Here is a 13,723-nt window from a genome sequence, read left to right on the forward strand (position 1 = left end):
CTATCCTCAGCCTTTTGAGAAGGCTCTCAGTCTGGGAAAATAAACTGGAAACATGAAACTTACTGGTGGCCATCTTCACCTAGGAAATGGATTACATTTCACAGGCAAGTTTTATATTTTATTATATACATACCATCTATTAATCTGGTATGGTCAAAGCAGTTGTTAAAGCTTTGTCCTCAAGTTAATATCAGCAAACTCATGTGAAAAAATTGAAAGAATCCTTCCATGAAAACACTCACAAATACACTTTTAGCTAGCTACAGCAAAACTTATTCAGGTTTTCCCTTTAAGAAGGTAAAATGGGAGGGAAGAAGAGAAAGATGTACGGACAGTTTTTCAAATTCACATTTCTAAGTCTCCACTGTCCCATAGAAAACAGAACGAGGAACAGCTTTTGCACTTAGATTTCTTATATTCAAATACTATAGTGACGCCAATCTCTACCATATGAAACAACAGCAGCAAAATCTATATGAGCTTTCAAAATTAAAGATGGAGAAAGGTCACCTTCACACTTTTGGAAAAGTCAAACCCCAACATTTTAGTTCAGTCAAGAGCATGAAGAAAATTTAACCCTGTTTATCATCCTAGACACAGTGAACAGTGCCCTACAGTTTGGGCACAAAGAAACATAACAGCAAAATTAACAGGAAGTTACACAGGCCTAGGTTAAATGTAGACAAGTCAATACACTGGAGGCCGTCAACAACTGAACTAAACTTCTGCTTTCTTTTGACAGCTCGTATCACCTCACTTCTGATAGAGCCTTCTTAGTCCAACAAATAAGCAGTGCACTAGGAGGGATGTTTGTATACAATTTCACAAACAGCTCTGACATACTTTTCTTCAGAATCTATTTCCTATAGTCAGCCTTATGCTTGCACTTTCTTCTACTAAAAGCTTATCCACTTAGAGAAAACCCAAATGCAGCAACCTTAACTGCAGTTGGAGGAAAGTATCGAAGAATAACAGTAACTTTTGCAAATTCCTTATTCTGTTTCTGACAAAGACTTAAAAGACATAAGCTTCATTATCTTTTTGTGTATTTCCATTAGTCAGTCCTTGCACATGAGATACATAGCACTGGTGTGGACAAAGATACAGCCAAGCTAGGGAAGAGTCCCTCGCCTGTCTCAACTGGAAACCATCTGAATCTGAGCTAAGCAATCTGGGAATTACACTCACAAATCATATTAACAGCAGGATTTCTGCACGCAACTCCCTGCTCTGAAATACCTGTCATATGCTTTTGTTCCCTCATACATCTCCTTTAGGAGTCCCAGAAGTTCTTTTCTGAGTCATATACTAAATATTTCACAAAACATGGACCTCTTCCTTACTCCCAGTGGTTTTCAATCATCTACTTTACTGCCAACATTTGGTCGACAGTACCATGTCCTTCTCTGAACTCTGTCGCTGTCCTTGTATCTTGTTTATGAGCACTGTGGCAAACACTCGGCAGTCAGACTGTCCTTGAGTCCTTAGGTGTCTCTCCCTTTCGTGAGTGGGATTAGTGCTGTCAGCCTCTAAACCCAGGAACTGTCCTTTCCCAACTTGAGTGCCACATTTCATAACCCCTCATCTCTTGATGCTACAGTATTAAGATTTGTTTCTTCTTTTCTCATGGCCTTCAGTTTCAGCATCAATCTCAAAGTCCTAAAGCTGCCCCAGAACAAAAACTTGCACCTTCTCTCTCACAAACACCCCCTACACATTTTACTTGCAGTGGCTGTCAGGACAAAGTACAAAGTAGCAAAGCACACAGGAGTGAACATAGGTAGAGAAATGCTAACTACTTGAGCAACAAATTCATGCAAGTATGAAAATCTAAGAATCATTTTATTAGATACCTTGTCTAAAGGTATCTACAAATTATAAGAGTAAAAAACAGAGAGAGAGAGAGAGAGGAAAAAAAAAGAACTTTTTAGACCTTTCTGAATTATGCTCCTTTCAGTGCTATACAGTGGTGATTCATGAGGCCATTGTTACAAAATATTGTGTCACATTTAATTATCAAAATAAAACCTTTTAAAGTCAAGCAGTCTCAATTTTAGTGCCGTAGTTCTACGATTTTTCTCTTAATATAACCAAAACCAGAAAAGCCATACAATCCAACTATGTTTTACATTACTTAACATCATTCCTCCAACAAGCACCCAAAACATTCTACAAAACACGGTGTGCATACATAGAGACCCTCAACAGTGATCCACTTCTACTACAGGAGGTGTCAAAATCAAATCAAACAGTACATCTTAAGTAAAATATTAGAATGAAACCCTAATCATGCATCTGAAGAATACACACAATAATTCACCTATATAAACCAGACAGGATCTCAGGTTTTCAAGATCTCTGACGAAATACTGCATGCTGAATCTCTAACATGTAGTCTATGTTTTTGTTTTATTTTTTAAGATGCTTTCTCTTTTCCAGGCATGTCCTTTGAAAAAAAGCCAAATTACTAAACAAATTTAAACTTATTTTTGCACTTCCATAATTTAGAAAGGATAGCCAAATGGTTTTTTTTTTTTGAAGTTACATTTGGTCTCTAGCTGGTCTGAAGAAAACCCAAGAACTACCACCCAGAGATCATTTTTTTATGACTAAGTCCAGTTCCAAAATCAGGGTTTTATGAAGATTATACTGACACAGTGCCAAACAGCATGAAAGGCATAATGATAATTAACTGTATTTTGCTTTTAGGTGAAGAAGCTTGGTAGGACTAACTCCTACAGAAGCCTTTTCCCCATGCAATATATTACACAGCTCAAGATAGGAAGTGAAATTTTTAGCTAAATTTAAAGGGGAATACCATGAATATGACAGTTCTGTACTAGCCAGAGAAAAACTCCATACCTCTTCTGCAGTTCACTCGCAGATAAGGATGCTTTATGTGAAAACTCTCCTGTTTTAGTCAAGTCTTCTTTTGATGAGTTACTCTCATCCTAAAACAAAACAAAATAAGAAACAGAAATCAAATTCTCATTACCTTGGTTTCTGATTATAATGATACCATTTCAAAAATACTTTCTTTCTATTTAGTAAAAGACTATTAAAGTGCTTACACTTCTTGGGGGAGAAAGGGAGAAAGTGTAATGAACCAAATGCCATTTATGAACACTTTTAATTAAGTTCACCAAAATGCAGCTAATAATTTTCAGGTAATAAACTGGAAAGAATTTCTTGGCATCGTAGATCTAAAGAACTATGCAGACAACATAAGCCTCAGTAATCACCAACAAACATGTGGCATAAATGCTACGAAACTCTCTGCTCACCACCTTACTTTTGTGTCTTGTAGAAGAGGGGTAAAAGAACCCCATACTTCCATGATTCCTTAGCTTTTCACAACGAGCTCCCATTACCCACGTAAGGCACTTTACAAGACAGTAGCATTCTAACATCTAAATATTTCCATTCCACATACAGGGTTGAGAACATGCTTATCCAGCTATCAAAAATATCTGTGACATACCTAATGTTATTCTTAGGAGCTGCTACAAAGCAATCTTATCTTCCAAATGTCATCTAGACATTAATTAACCTTCAGTTACTCTTTGAGGTAAGAAATAAAAAAAATACCTCTTCTGAAGTGAGCCAGTGGCTCACCTGAGACAGGATGGTAGGATTTCCATCCATATATGACCAGGTTTACTCTACACTGAAGAACAAAGGCACTACTTAACAGGTGAGATACTAAGTGATGCTTTCAGCAGGAGCCAATTGCTACTTTCATGATATGTTAAGTACGAACTGGAAAAAGAGACTGCAGTAAAAATAATCACACTTGCTGTTAACAAAGAACTGGGAGAGAAGACAATAAATATAATGGCAGATGGCAATAAGATGCAGAGCAAGCTGAATGGCAGGAGTATGGATGAGGGAAAACCTAACACAATTTATTGTGGTGAAATACAAGGTAATAAGTGTGTTTGTAAACAGGAAAACTCTCTTCCTTCAGCAGTCACAGGCTATAAAGCACTGAGTAGAGGAAATGGGGTACAGTGGTAAATAAAACTCTGCAGTATTTGCCAGAGGCAAATTATGTTCTGGAAAGCAGAAAAAGATGGAAACATTATGATACTGTCAAAACATCATAGTGGAAAGCTACAGTGGACACCCTAAGGAATCTGCAGCACAGTTCCAGTCGCACTATTTTTACAGAGCACTATGGAAACGAAGTTCTGAAAAACACAGCTGGATGCTTCTGGGAATGGTTATTTAGCATTAGGCTCATTGGAATAAAACAGAATAAGAGATACTTTTAAACCTTTCAAAGTCTGGAAGAGGATCCAGACTGGAGCCAAAATCTTTTCTCATCAAATTGCCAGCGCGCTTGCTTTACTATTCCCTCACTTTGAAGACGACCTGTTTACCTCACTCACCCACTAACTGCGCAGCCTAGACTTCAGACCTTCTGGGGAAGCACAATACAATCCTGGTGTACTTTACAGTGCTCAATGCAAGCGCGTCTGACTTTTTTTTGTTTGTTTAACAGGTCAGCTGCTATTATCACAGCTTTCACAAGTTAGCAGTACATGATAATTAAACACTGTGAGACTTTTCTGTAATATCCTGCCATTCCTTTTGCTCAGTGGAAGAAAACAGACCTAGAAAAATGGTGCTTTTCTAATATTCTTCTGACCTAATCTGTAATTAAAGATCCAAAAATCCTATCCAATACCCTGATGTCTGGATTTTTCAGGGCAGACACATGAGGTTTTCTGGCAGAAAGGGAATCAGAAAAGCTTCACTTTTAATTATTAATCCCTGTGTGTATTCACCATGTGTTCAACACTGGAAGTGACCACGTGTGCTAACAGAAAGCCGATAGAGAGCACCATGTTTTAAGAATCTAACACCATACTTCCAAATTGGTGTTCATTTGTGCAATATTGCGGCACGAAGTGAATACCAGCATGTGTAAGTCATTCTAGAGTAGCATAAGACTTCATTCCAAGAGTTGCTTTAAGTGATGTTTAAAAATAAAATTAATAAAATACCAAAAGAAGAAAGCAATGGAGTTCTCTTTTAACCATTAACATATTTAATAGTCATAGTTTTTCCAACTATCTAGAGAGACAGTGTAACCAGTCATTCAGCTCTCCTAACAAACTAGTAAATCTTTTATCATAAAGTCATGGTCTACTGTTCAAAGAAAGTAGTCAAGGACCACTGGAGATAGTTTGCACAGCGTAAACTTTCATTACATATAGGTGCTGGACTGTCATAAATTTCAGCCTGCTATCCTAAGTTGATTGAAACATCACAGGAGTATTTGACAAGATTTGTACCTATTTCGGAGTAGCTGAAACACAAGAATATGATAGGCATCTTCTATTTCACAGGCAGCAGCTCACAAGAGATTATAACATTTGTATAAAAACTCAGGGAGGTACAACATGTACCATTTCACAGTCTTAACACGCATGAGGAAAGGCTTTTCAGGGTTCAAAACAAAAAGAACACACAAAAACTAAGCTAAAAATAAAGACTTGATAGAAAACAAGAAAATGAACAGATTGAGTGCCTACAGGTGACACAAGGAGCTGCCCAGGATGGCTAAATTTGGTGGCAATGGTGGGGTGTCGAGATTTCAGGGCCAAGACAGATATTCTTCAGTACAACTTTCAGCAGTGGATTAAAACAAGAACCTTCATTTTCTGCCTCAGCCCTCTGCCACGGGCTTACTGTAGCCACTGGAGTCACTGCATCCCAAACGGCACAGTTCATATTCAAGCATATTAGCGTTACACCTACCTGCCCTGTGCTGAAGCGGGAAGCAAGGAGCCCAGGGCTCACACAGCTCTGTCACACTTCCCACAGACACAGTATACTCTGCCAGGGGGATAAGATGGGCCGCTGGCAGCAGTAGTAACTTAAAATTGCAGCAAAATTTGAAAGTGGATTTCTGTCAACACTCCTTTTCCAAGATGAGAAACTGAAGCAAATAGGATGTCTTTCTCCACTGAGACACTTGTGTCTCTTCTAACTGATCAGTAACATCAGCCTGTTAGATTTCCAGCAAAAACAATAACTTCATCAGAGCTCTTTACCTTACCTACTCTAATTCTTATACCCTTTCATCTTACCTCTCTTTTACTTCATCTCATGCATAAGAACCTAAGTTCTTTGCAGACGGACAATCCTGTCATTCAGTTTGTGCAACACTTTGCCCAGGGAGATCCTGTGACACAACTGGGATTCTTAGAATCACAGTAACAAAAATGGTTATCTGACTAAAACTGCACTTCAGAATTCCATCAGACTCAAGGACAAAATGTTCTGATCCAGGGCACAATCTCATTAGAGAAAGAGCTCTGCTCATTGAAAGCCAGGTAATTAAGAAAAAAAAAGCACACATTTGAAGAATAATATTAGCTCTACAAACAGCTGGACACCAGCAGCTGGTGATGTGCAGCTGCACAACCTGTTATGCCCTTGATGTTCTACAGATCAGTAATGTATTTTTTTTCCTTAAACTGAAAGCAGGGGATGCAAATTTAAAAAATAATTTAATCATCTTCAACACCCCATGAGAGGGTTACCCATACCACCTGTCCACAAAGGCTGCATACGGAGGCTATCAAAATCAGTGTGAAACAGTTCAGCCTATATACCGAATCCAGATTTCTACATTCAAGGCTGCCTTGAAATACAAAAATGTAATAAAACCAAGTCTCTAGGCAAAATTCTCTTCCTCAATCATCTTGTAAAAAAAAGAAAAAGGAGTTAGTTTGCAGTCAAACTTACAAATATTAGACGCTGTCTAGCACTGTGTGTCCTTAAAATATTTTTCACTCGTTTATGGATCTCATCTCCATTTGCTGGTGTAGGCCAACCAGAGTTAAATCTGAAAGAGGAAGAGGGAAAATAAACCAACAGAAGAAAGAGTTCCTTGTTAAAAAGCTCCAACATGCATTCTTCATAACTGAAAAAAAGTTGGAATCAAAAGCATTACTTCCTTCTATTTGGAACATATACAATGTTTTGATTTGATTCTTTTTCTCCTCTGGAGTACAACTAAAGAAATATTTCAAAACCACGCATAAACAATATGCATTCACAATCCCAACAGAAGATACAAAGCAGAGAAAACATTGATGATTTTGTAACTCAGTAATATTTCTGTAATGTTTGTATTGTCCCTACAGAATAGAAAGGCTATGCAATTATTCTATTCCCAGTAATCAGGTTGCATTTTTCTCTTTTTAAAGGAAGTATTACACAGATGAAATAATTTCCACTGGGCTAAACCATCAGGAAGATACCCCCAACATGTGCAAATTGGAAAACCCATGGAGTTTGAGAACTGCAGATTCACAATCATTCGTAAACATGAAAGTACCGCAAATTTCACAAGACAGAAGTGAATTTTAAGTTGCCCTTTTATGTTAAAAACAAGGTAGCTTGCTTGATACGAGTGACTGAAAAACTTTGGATTTATATTTTCATGTTTTGTAGTACATTTTTTCCAGTTTACTCAGAAAAAAACCCTCATCCATCTCAGTAAGCTCAGAAGCTGGCAGAAGTTTCATGTCAATAGTTACTCTCAGACTATTAAGGGAGGCGGATAAGATTTTAAGGATAGGATCATTTACACATCAACCTCCATATTTTAGTATGCTCAAAAATTTATTATTAAAAATGTGCAAGATTAAGGCAAAGCAAGAATTCACTGGAGAACAGGTATGAGGTTGTGTAAAAAAACATTTCATCACAATCACAGAAACAAGACACCAAATCAAGATTGTGTATCTTCTTTTCAGGGTTTCCTAACCTTTGAGGACATGACTTTGCAACGCTAGTTTCATTTACACTGTTTCCTAACCTGAAGAGCACCAAGAAAATAGTAACTCCTGACATGTTATCATGCTCACGTGAAAACGGGCCATCAGCAGGACTGCAAGCCATAGATCTGCTGCAGACCTCTGCAATTTGAGCTAATGGAAGAGCAGCTAGCAGCAGTGCCAGGCTGCGCTGCTCTGGGAGGACTAGAAGCACAGGAACAGAAACATGCTTTGTTAGTTGGCTTCACAAATTTGATGCGGCAGAGAAAATTCATGACTCAATCCTGAGATTCTGCACTGGGCTCTGGACAGGTTTGAGAGACCGTAAGCCCTTCTGCCCTTTTCTCTCCCCTGGCTACCATCACCCTTTGTCACATTCCCTCCTTGCATTATCCAGTCTCTCTCTCTCTCTCCAATCCCAACATGAGTGCAACAGGCTTAGTTCACCTTCATCAGACTTTTAGCAATTTTGGCCAAAACAACACAGCTCCTTACAGAAGGTACAAAGCAAGTGCACATACAAAGTGTCAGTCCAAAACAAGAAACCTGGTAAAGTTATAAGTAACCAAAAACGGGATCTTGAAAATGAGAAGTGCCAGGCTGCCTTAATGGTTGCAGACAGGGCTGGGAGCACCTCCTAGTCTTTTGTATCATTACTTCTATCAGAGAAAAAGATAGAGCAAGTTTCTTCTGTTTTCCTGTATCTACTTAACTTATTTAAACTTATTCCTTATTGCTTACCTCTCCCAAAATCTACTTTTGTTCTGAACAGCCCCAATATTTTCAGCCAATCTACAGGTTTTCTTAGATCAAATCATCCATTTCCAAATGCTTCTACTTTTTTTTCCATGAAACGGTGCCAGGAAATCACACAATATTGGAGGGATGAATCATACAACCTATAGGGGGATGTATTTTCCATATTTCTAATTACATTTAGCATTGTTTATCTTTGTGCCATCACTGCATACCAGGCAAGGATTTTCACAAAGTTGGCTACAAGGACATTGATATTAGTATCCTGAATATTTACAACTCATTTCAAACCCAGCAGCATGAATGAAAAATCCATGTTATTCAGTTCTTTTGCATACTAGAATCTAAAAACCTGTTAGGTTAAAAACACTCAAATAACTTTTTCTAAAAGAAAGTACTTTGTGAATTTGGGGGGAGGGGGAGGAAGGGGAAGAGTTGCCATTAAAAAGGTAGAAGTCTAAGAAACTTAAGCAGGCAGGAGCATTCATTTCCCTAATACAGCTGAACCCATATGATATACTGCATTACAATGCATGCACTGTATCACTAGCAGTGTGCTGAATAAAAACCTGCTGTCTTGATAAAACACCCTGCTTAGAATGAATCAGATCAGGCAGAGGTCAAAAACAATTTATAAAAAAAGAAGAGAGGTAAGGGGAAAGGGGTTGGAGCAGTACTGACATCTTACAACTTCACATTAGCATTTACAAGCACTAATATTAAAGAACCTCTGCAATGCATGTTTAAAAACCTACATTCCAGACGCAGTAATCGTGGGTCATTTCCCATTTAACAAATAAAAAGATACCAGTGAAAGCTTGGCATTTTCTTATTTATACAGCAGCTGCTGTTCTTCCAACATCCAGGTTACTGGCAGTGAGAACAGAAGTTAGAAGAGATTGCCTTTGGGAAATAAATTTTATGAAATTCATATGTAAGATTTCAGATCATTGCTATTAAACTTAAATTTACAAATATCCTTGGAGATAAATGTGTTTGCTTTTAGGAAAAAGAAAACCCAGCTTGCTATTGTATTCAATTATAGAAGACATGGCTATGTCTGCAAGAAGAAGATTTAAGTATTTAATTCAAGAACTATTAGGCGTTTCTTTCTTCAGGTGATTTTATTAATCAATCCACTAGTGTGCGCTGTGGTATAAGAAATGTTAGCCACTCGCACATCTCCCAAACTTAATGTACAAAAAAGAGAGAGAGAGAGAGAGAGAGAGAGAGAGAGAAATCAAAACCTTAAGTAAGATTAAAACAGCATCAGCTTCTTTTTAATTAGTGTTGCTAGTATCGTTATTGTCTAATTTTAGTAATGACTATAAAGTCTAATCCACATTCTAAGTCATAATGTTAATATTTACACCAAACAAAACTCAATCTAAAATAAAATGATGCCTGAAATATAAACCCGTAATCTGAAGTGAAACCATTTCATGATATGCTCACTCTTGTATTGGAGATATTTTATAAAATAGGCTTTAGAGCACAGCTTCTTAATCTACAAATAAGGGGTTTTCATTTGCCAATAATGTGTTTTTAAAGCAACTAGCTACTTATATATGTGATTAAGGTGTCAGTATTGTATTGCAGTGTTGAAAGGAAAGTCATTTCATTTCAATGACTGTTTGTCCTGATAAACAAAATAAACTTCTACAGCTGTATTCTTTGTCATACTTCCAATTTTCCCTGGGACTTGCAAGCATTCTGCAGTTACATCAGTTTAAATTGTTTATTGATTCCAATAGATTGTATAAACACTTTGGAAATATAGCTCAGTGACCTAGAAAAAGCCAGATCAATCAGAGAACTTCTCAAGATTAATTTCAAAGATGTTGTGTCGAGTACGATCAAGGAAACAGAACCATTTTCCCTTGTAATGTGACTAAAGGCATTTATTTTCTTTTATGAGATAAGGATTTTTTTTAAGGTCATACAGACAACATCTACCTTGATGGGAAAAGAGTCAAGCACAGTCTAGATCCTGTGCTGAAGATTAAAATTATTTTCATGTATAATTTTATCCATTAGGATGAAATAGTCCATTACAAATACAAACAGAGGATACATCTACCCATACATTCCAGTCAAACAGCAGCTTGCAAACTTTAAAGCTGTAACAAATAGGAATTTTCAAATGTCAGACAATCCAGTCACACACTTGCACATAGCCAAAATGTTAATATCACATTGCAGTAGCAGCAACTAATACTTTTTATATCAGTAGAATTAATGCAAAAGTCTACTGCAGAATATTTGCAGTGCCTATTTTGACCCCTTCCCCCACCATCGCACCTCCCAGCCTTGCGAACAACTCTGTGCATGTGGCCTACATGAAGAATTCATCAGCTTCAAAGACACAGACTTCACGCTGCGCAAAACCACATACAAGGACAAACTATCAGAGGACAGAAATCAATGAAGTACTGTAGTACCAGATTCACAATTGGAGAGAACGCTACTACTGTAATTGGGAGGAAGGGGAAGAGAGAGAAAGAAATAACTCTTAAGCTAAGTATAACCTGAAAAACAGTCTACAAAAACTTACACATGGAGTAAGAGAGATTCTCAAAAAAATGAACATATTTAATTCTGAAATTGAAAAAGAAGTTACAGATTTTATATCCAAGTGGGCATTTATCCAGCATTCACATTAAGTGGAGAAGGTACTTTATTCTCATTTAAAAGGACATGAAGTGGTAATTTACTAAGATGGAATGTATTCTCAGTATATATCGGTATACATAGAGGCACAAAAAAAAGAAAGGCTGGGATACAATTAAGAGTTTTACTTTTCTATATAGTACAGAATACAATTTTGTTTAGTGTTTTTTTTTTTTTTTTTTTTTTTAAGGACTGACAGCAATAAACCTTGGCATAGATACAGCTTTACCAGTGCAAAATTGTTTTAGAGACTATATTGGTACATACTAGTTTCTGAATTGTAATAAAAATATGCCAACATAAAAATCTTTACATTCTTTCAATATTTGCAGTGGAGAAAGTATATGGCTTTCACTATACCACGATACTAATATGAAGGAGAAAATCACGCACAGACAAGGCATGATTTTAACAGTCATAGCATGACAGTCTGAACATTTGGAAGCAGTAGCTGGCAGCTTAGTTATGTACCCAATTGCTCTCTCTCTTCAGTAAGACATAAAAAAAAAAGTAAAAATACCTCATCCTTTCTAAATAGTTTCTCTTACTTTCAAAAGGCCTGCTTACAGCTAGGCCCTGAAGCACTAGAGACACATTCAGAGAAGAGTTTAAATTAGTAAATACTCTTTGCCCTACACTAAGCTTCCTATCTAGCCCTTGGAATGGGGGCAAGGAGAATGAAAAGGAAGACTGAGGAGTTCAAAAGGGTCCTTTTACGAACCACCATCTGCTTCCTAAGTAGAATCAAAGAATAAATTATCCTCAGGTATAAAGTGAAATCCAAGTAGCGGACAACTTCTGAGATTTCAGAGAAGGCCCAGTACTCAAGCTGAGCCATCCTCCGACAAAGCAGCTCTCAAGACATTCTGTAACTACATCGTTAGCTTGTTTATGTCATAAATGGGCTACACTTTCTTATCTTCTCTGGAAGCTTTTCCATTATTGCATCTTCTCTGAATTTCTGAATGAATTCTCCCATTGATATACAAAATAATTTTGACAATAATTACTTTCAAATTTACCTCCCTGCTGCAGCAAAATCAAGCAATTAGATGACAAATAATACAGAAGTTGGTCAAAGATGACAAATAATGTAGAAGTTGGTCAAAAATACGAAGCAAGGCTTATGTGCTGCTTAGTCCTGGTAGAATATGATATGAAATAGGTGATCTTCAAGGGCTGATTCCAGAGGCCAACTTAGCAAATGCAAAATAAGTAAACTTCCCCAAGAGGTGACACAGATAACAAACCCCAAAGACTCAAGAGCAACCTTAGTACCAAAATTCAGTTCCCAAAGTTCAGAAATAATTAGTTTTTAAACAGTTAGAATCAGGCAGGAAACCTAGTTGCAGTCTCTCCCTAGAGCAAGCTATTTTCTAAAAAGCCTGCTAAATTTTTCAGTGCTCTACTTCCTAGTAGAAGGCTCTCAAAACTTAACTGTATATTCTCACAGAAGTAGAACAAGCCCTATCCTAGGATGCATTCCACCTTCTAAAATATTAGTTGAATTACTTTTGGGTTAGATATTGCTACGTCACAAAACCAAAACCCAATATCCTGGGGTAACACTGCAAGATCACTGAAGCCAAAGCTTCTGATGACTTGAATTTTCAAGGGCTTCACACAGGAGCTAATCTTTTACTAGTAACAGCTACCTTTATGCTGACATTCTCCTAGTACTTGGAGAAAGATATGACAGAAAGATGGTAGTAAAACAATACAGGAATGTTACAGAAGGGTATCTGATCCAGACGGGTAACCTCTGTCTTACTTCAAACAGAGGTCAGGATTTTTGTTAAATTTTGTTGTAGATGAGACTACATTGCAGTAGTACCACCAGGAAAACATCAAAAAGACATCAAGAGGGACTTCACTCTGGGAGTGATTACTCTTCAGATCAATAATAAAAAACAAAAACAAAAGCCTGCCATGTTCAGAGTAGGAAAAAAGAATCCCTTGATCCCCAATGTATGAGAAGTAGCTTTGCCTCTCAACATAATAAAAAATGGCCAAATACTACTACGATTGTTGTAATCTCTTGAGAAAAGCATTTCTCTTGTGCCAGCAAATAGCTCCATTTGGAGAACTTCTGTCATTAGCTTAAAGAATTCACTTCACTGTTTCACCTTTTCTTTACAAAATAATGACTTCAGCTTGGTATTTTGCTTCAGGTTTCAATACCACAAGGAAGGCTTAGCTTACAAATCCCCAGGAACAAACACTATATTCTAGGAGCACATGAAGATGTACATGCGCTGAGAAAGCAAGAGCTGGACTTGAATTTTGTTTTCCTGCAGCACAGCAGAGAGACTTCAACCCTAATGCTCTTTCTCAAAGTATAAAAGATACTTGCCTATGGACAACCAACCAACCAGGCCTAAGGAACATTTTAACTGCGCTGATTTAACACCCAGACATCACAGGCAGGAACTAAAGAGTGTGCCTTTACCACTGCACTGCATAAGAGCTAGATTCAAAATGGGAAGTGGTCCAGCCACATC

The 13,723-nt window shown here is 37.4% G+C and overlaps 1 protein-coding gene across 2 annotated transcripts in view; it reads right to left on the minus strand.

The window, feature by feature from the left end:
- SPATA6 (spermatogenesis associated 6) overlaps positions 1 to 13,723 on the minus strand; it is a 47,299-nt gene that overhangs the window by 6,977 nt on the left and 26,599 nt on the right. For both annotated transcript variants that reach the window (XM_064516187.1, XM_026103875.2), the window contains exons 11-12: positions 6,760 to 6,859; positions 2,863 to 2,951 (exon numbers count right to left, since the gene is read on the minus strand). In XM_064516187.1, coding sequence (XP_064372257.1) covers positions 2,863 to 2,951; positions 6,760 to 6,859 — 189 coding nt within the window. The remainder of the gene's footprint in view (positions 1 to 2,862; positions 2,952 to 6,759; positions 6,860 to 13,723) is intronic.

Source organism: Dromaius novaehollandiae, chromosome 8 (genome assembly GCF_036370855.1).
Source record: "Dromaius novaehollandiae isolate bDroNov1 chromosome 8, bDroNov1.hap1, whole genome shotgun sequence".
NCBI lineage: Eukaryota > Metazoa > Chordata > Aves > Casuariiformes > Dromaiidae > Dromaius > Dromaius novaehollandiae.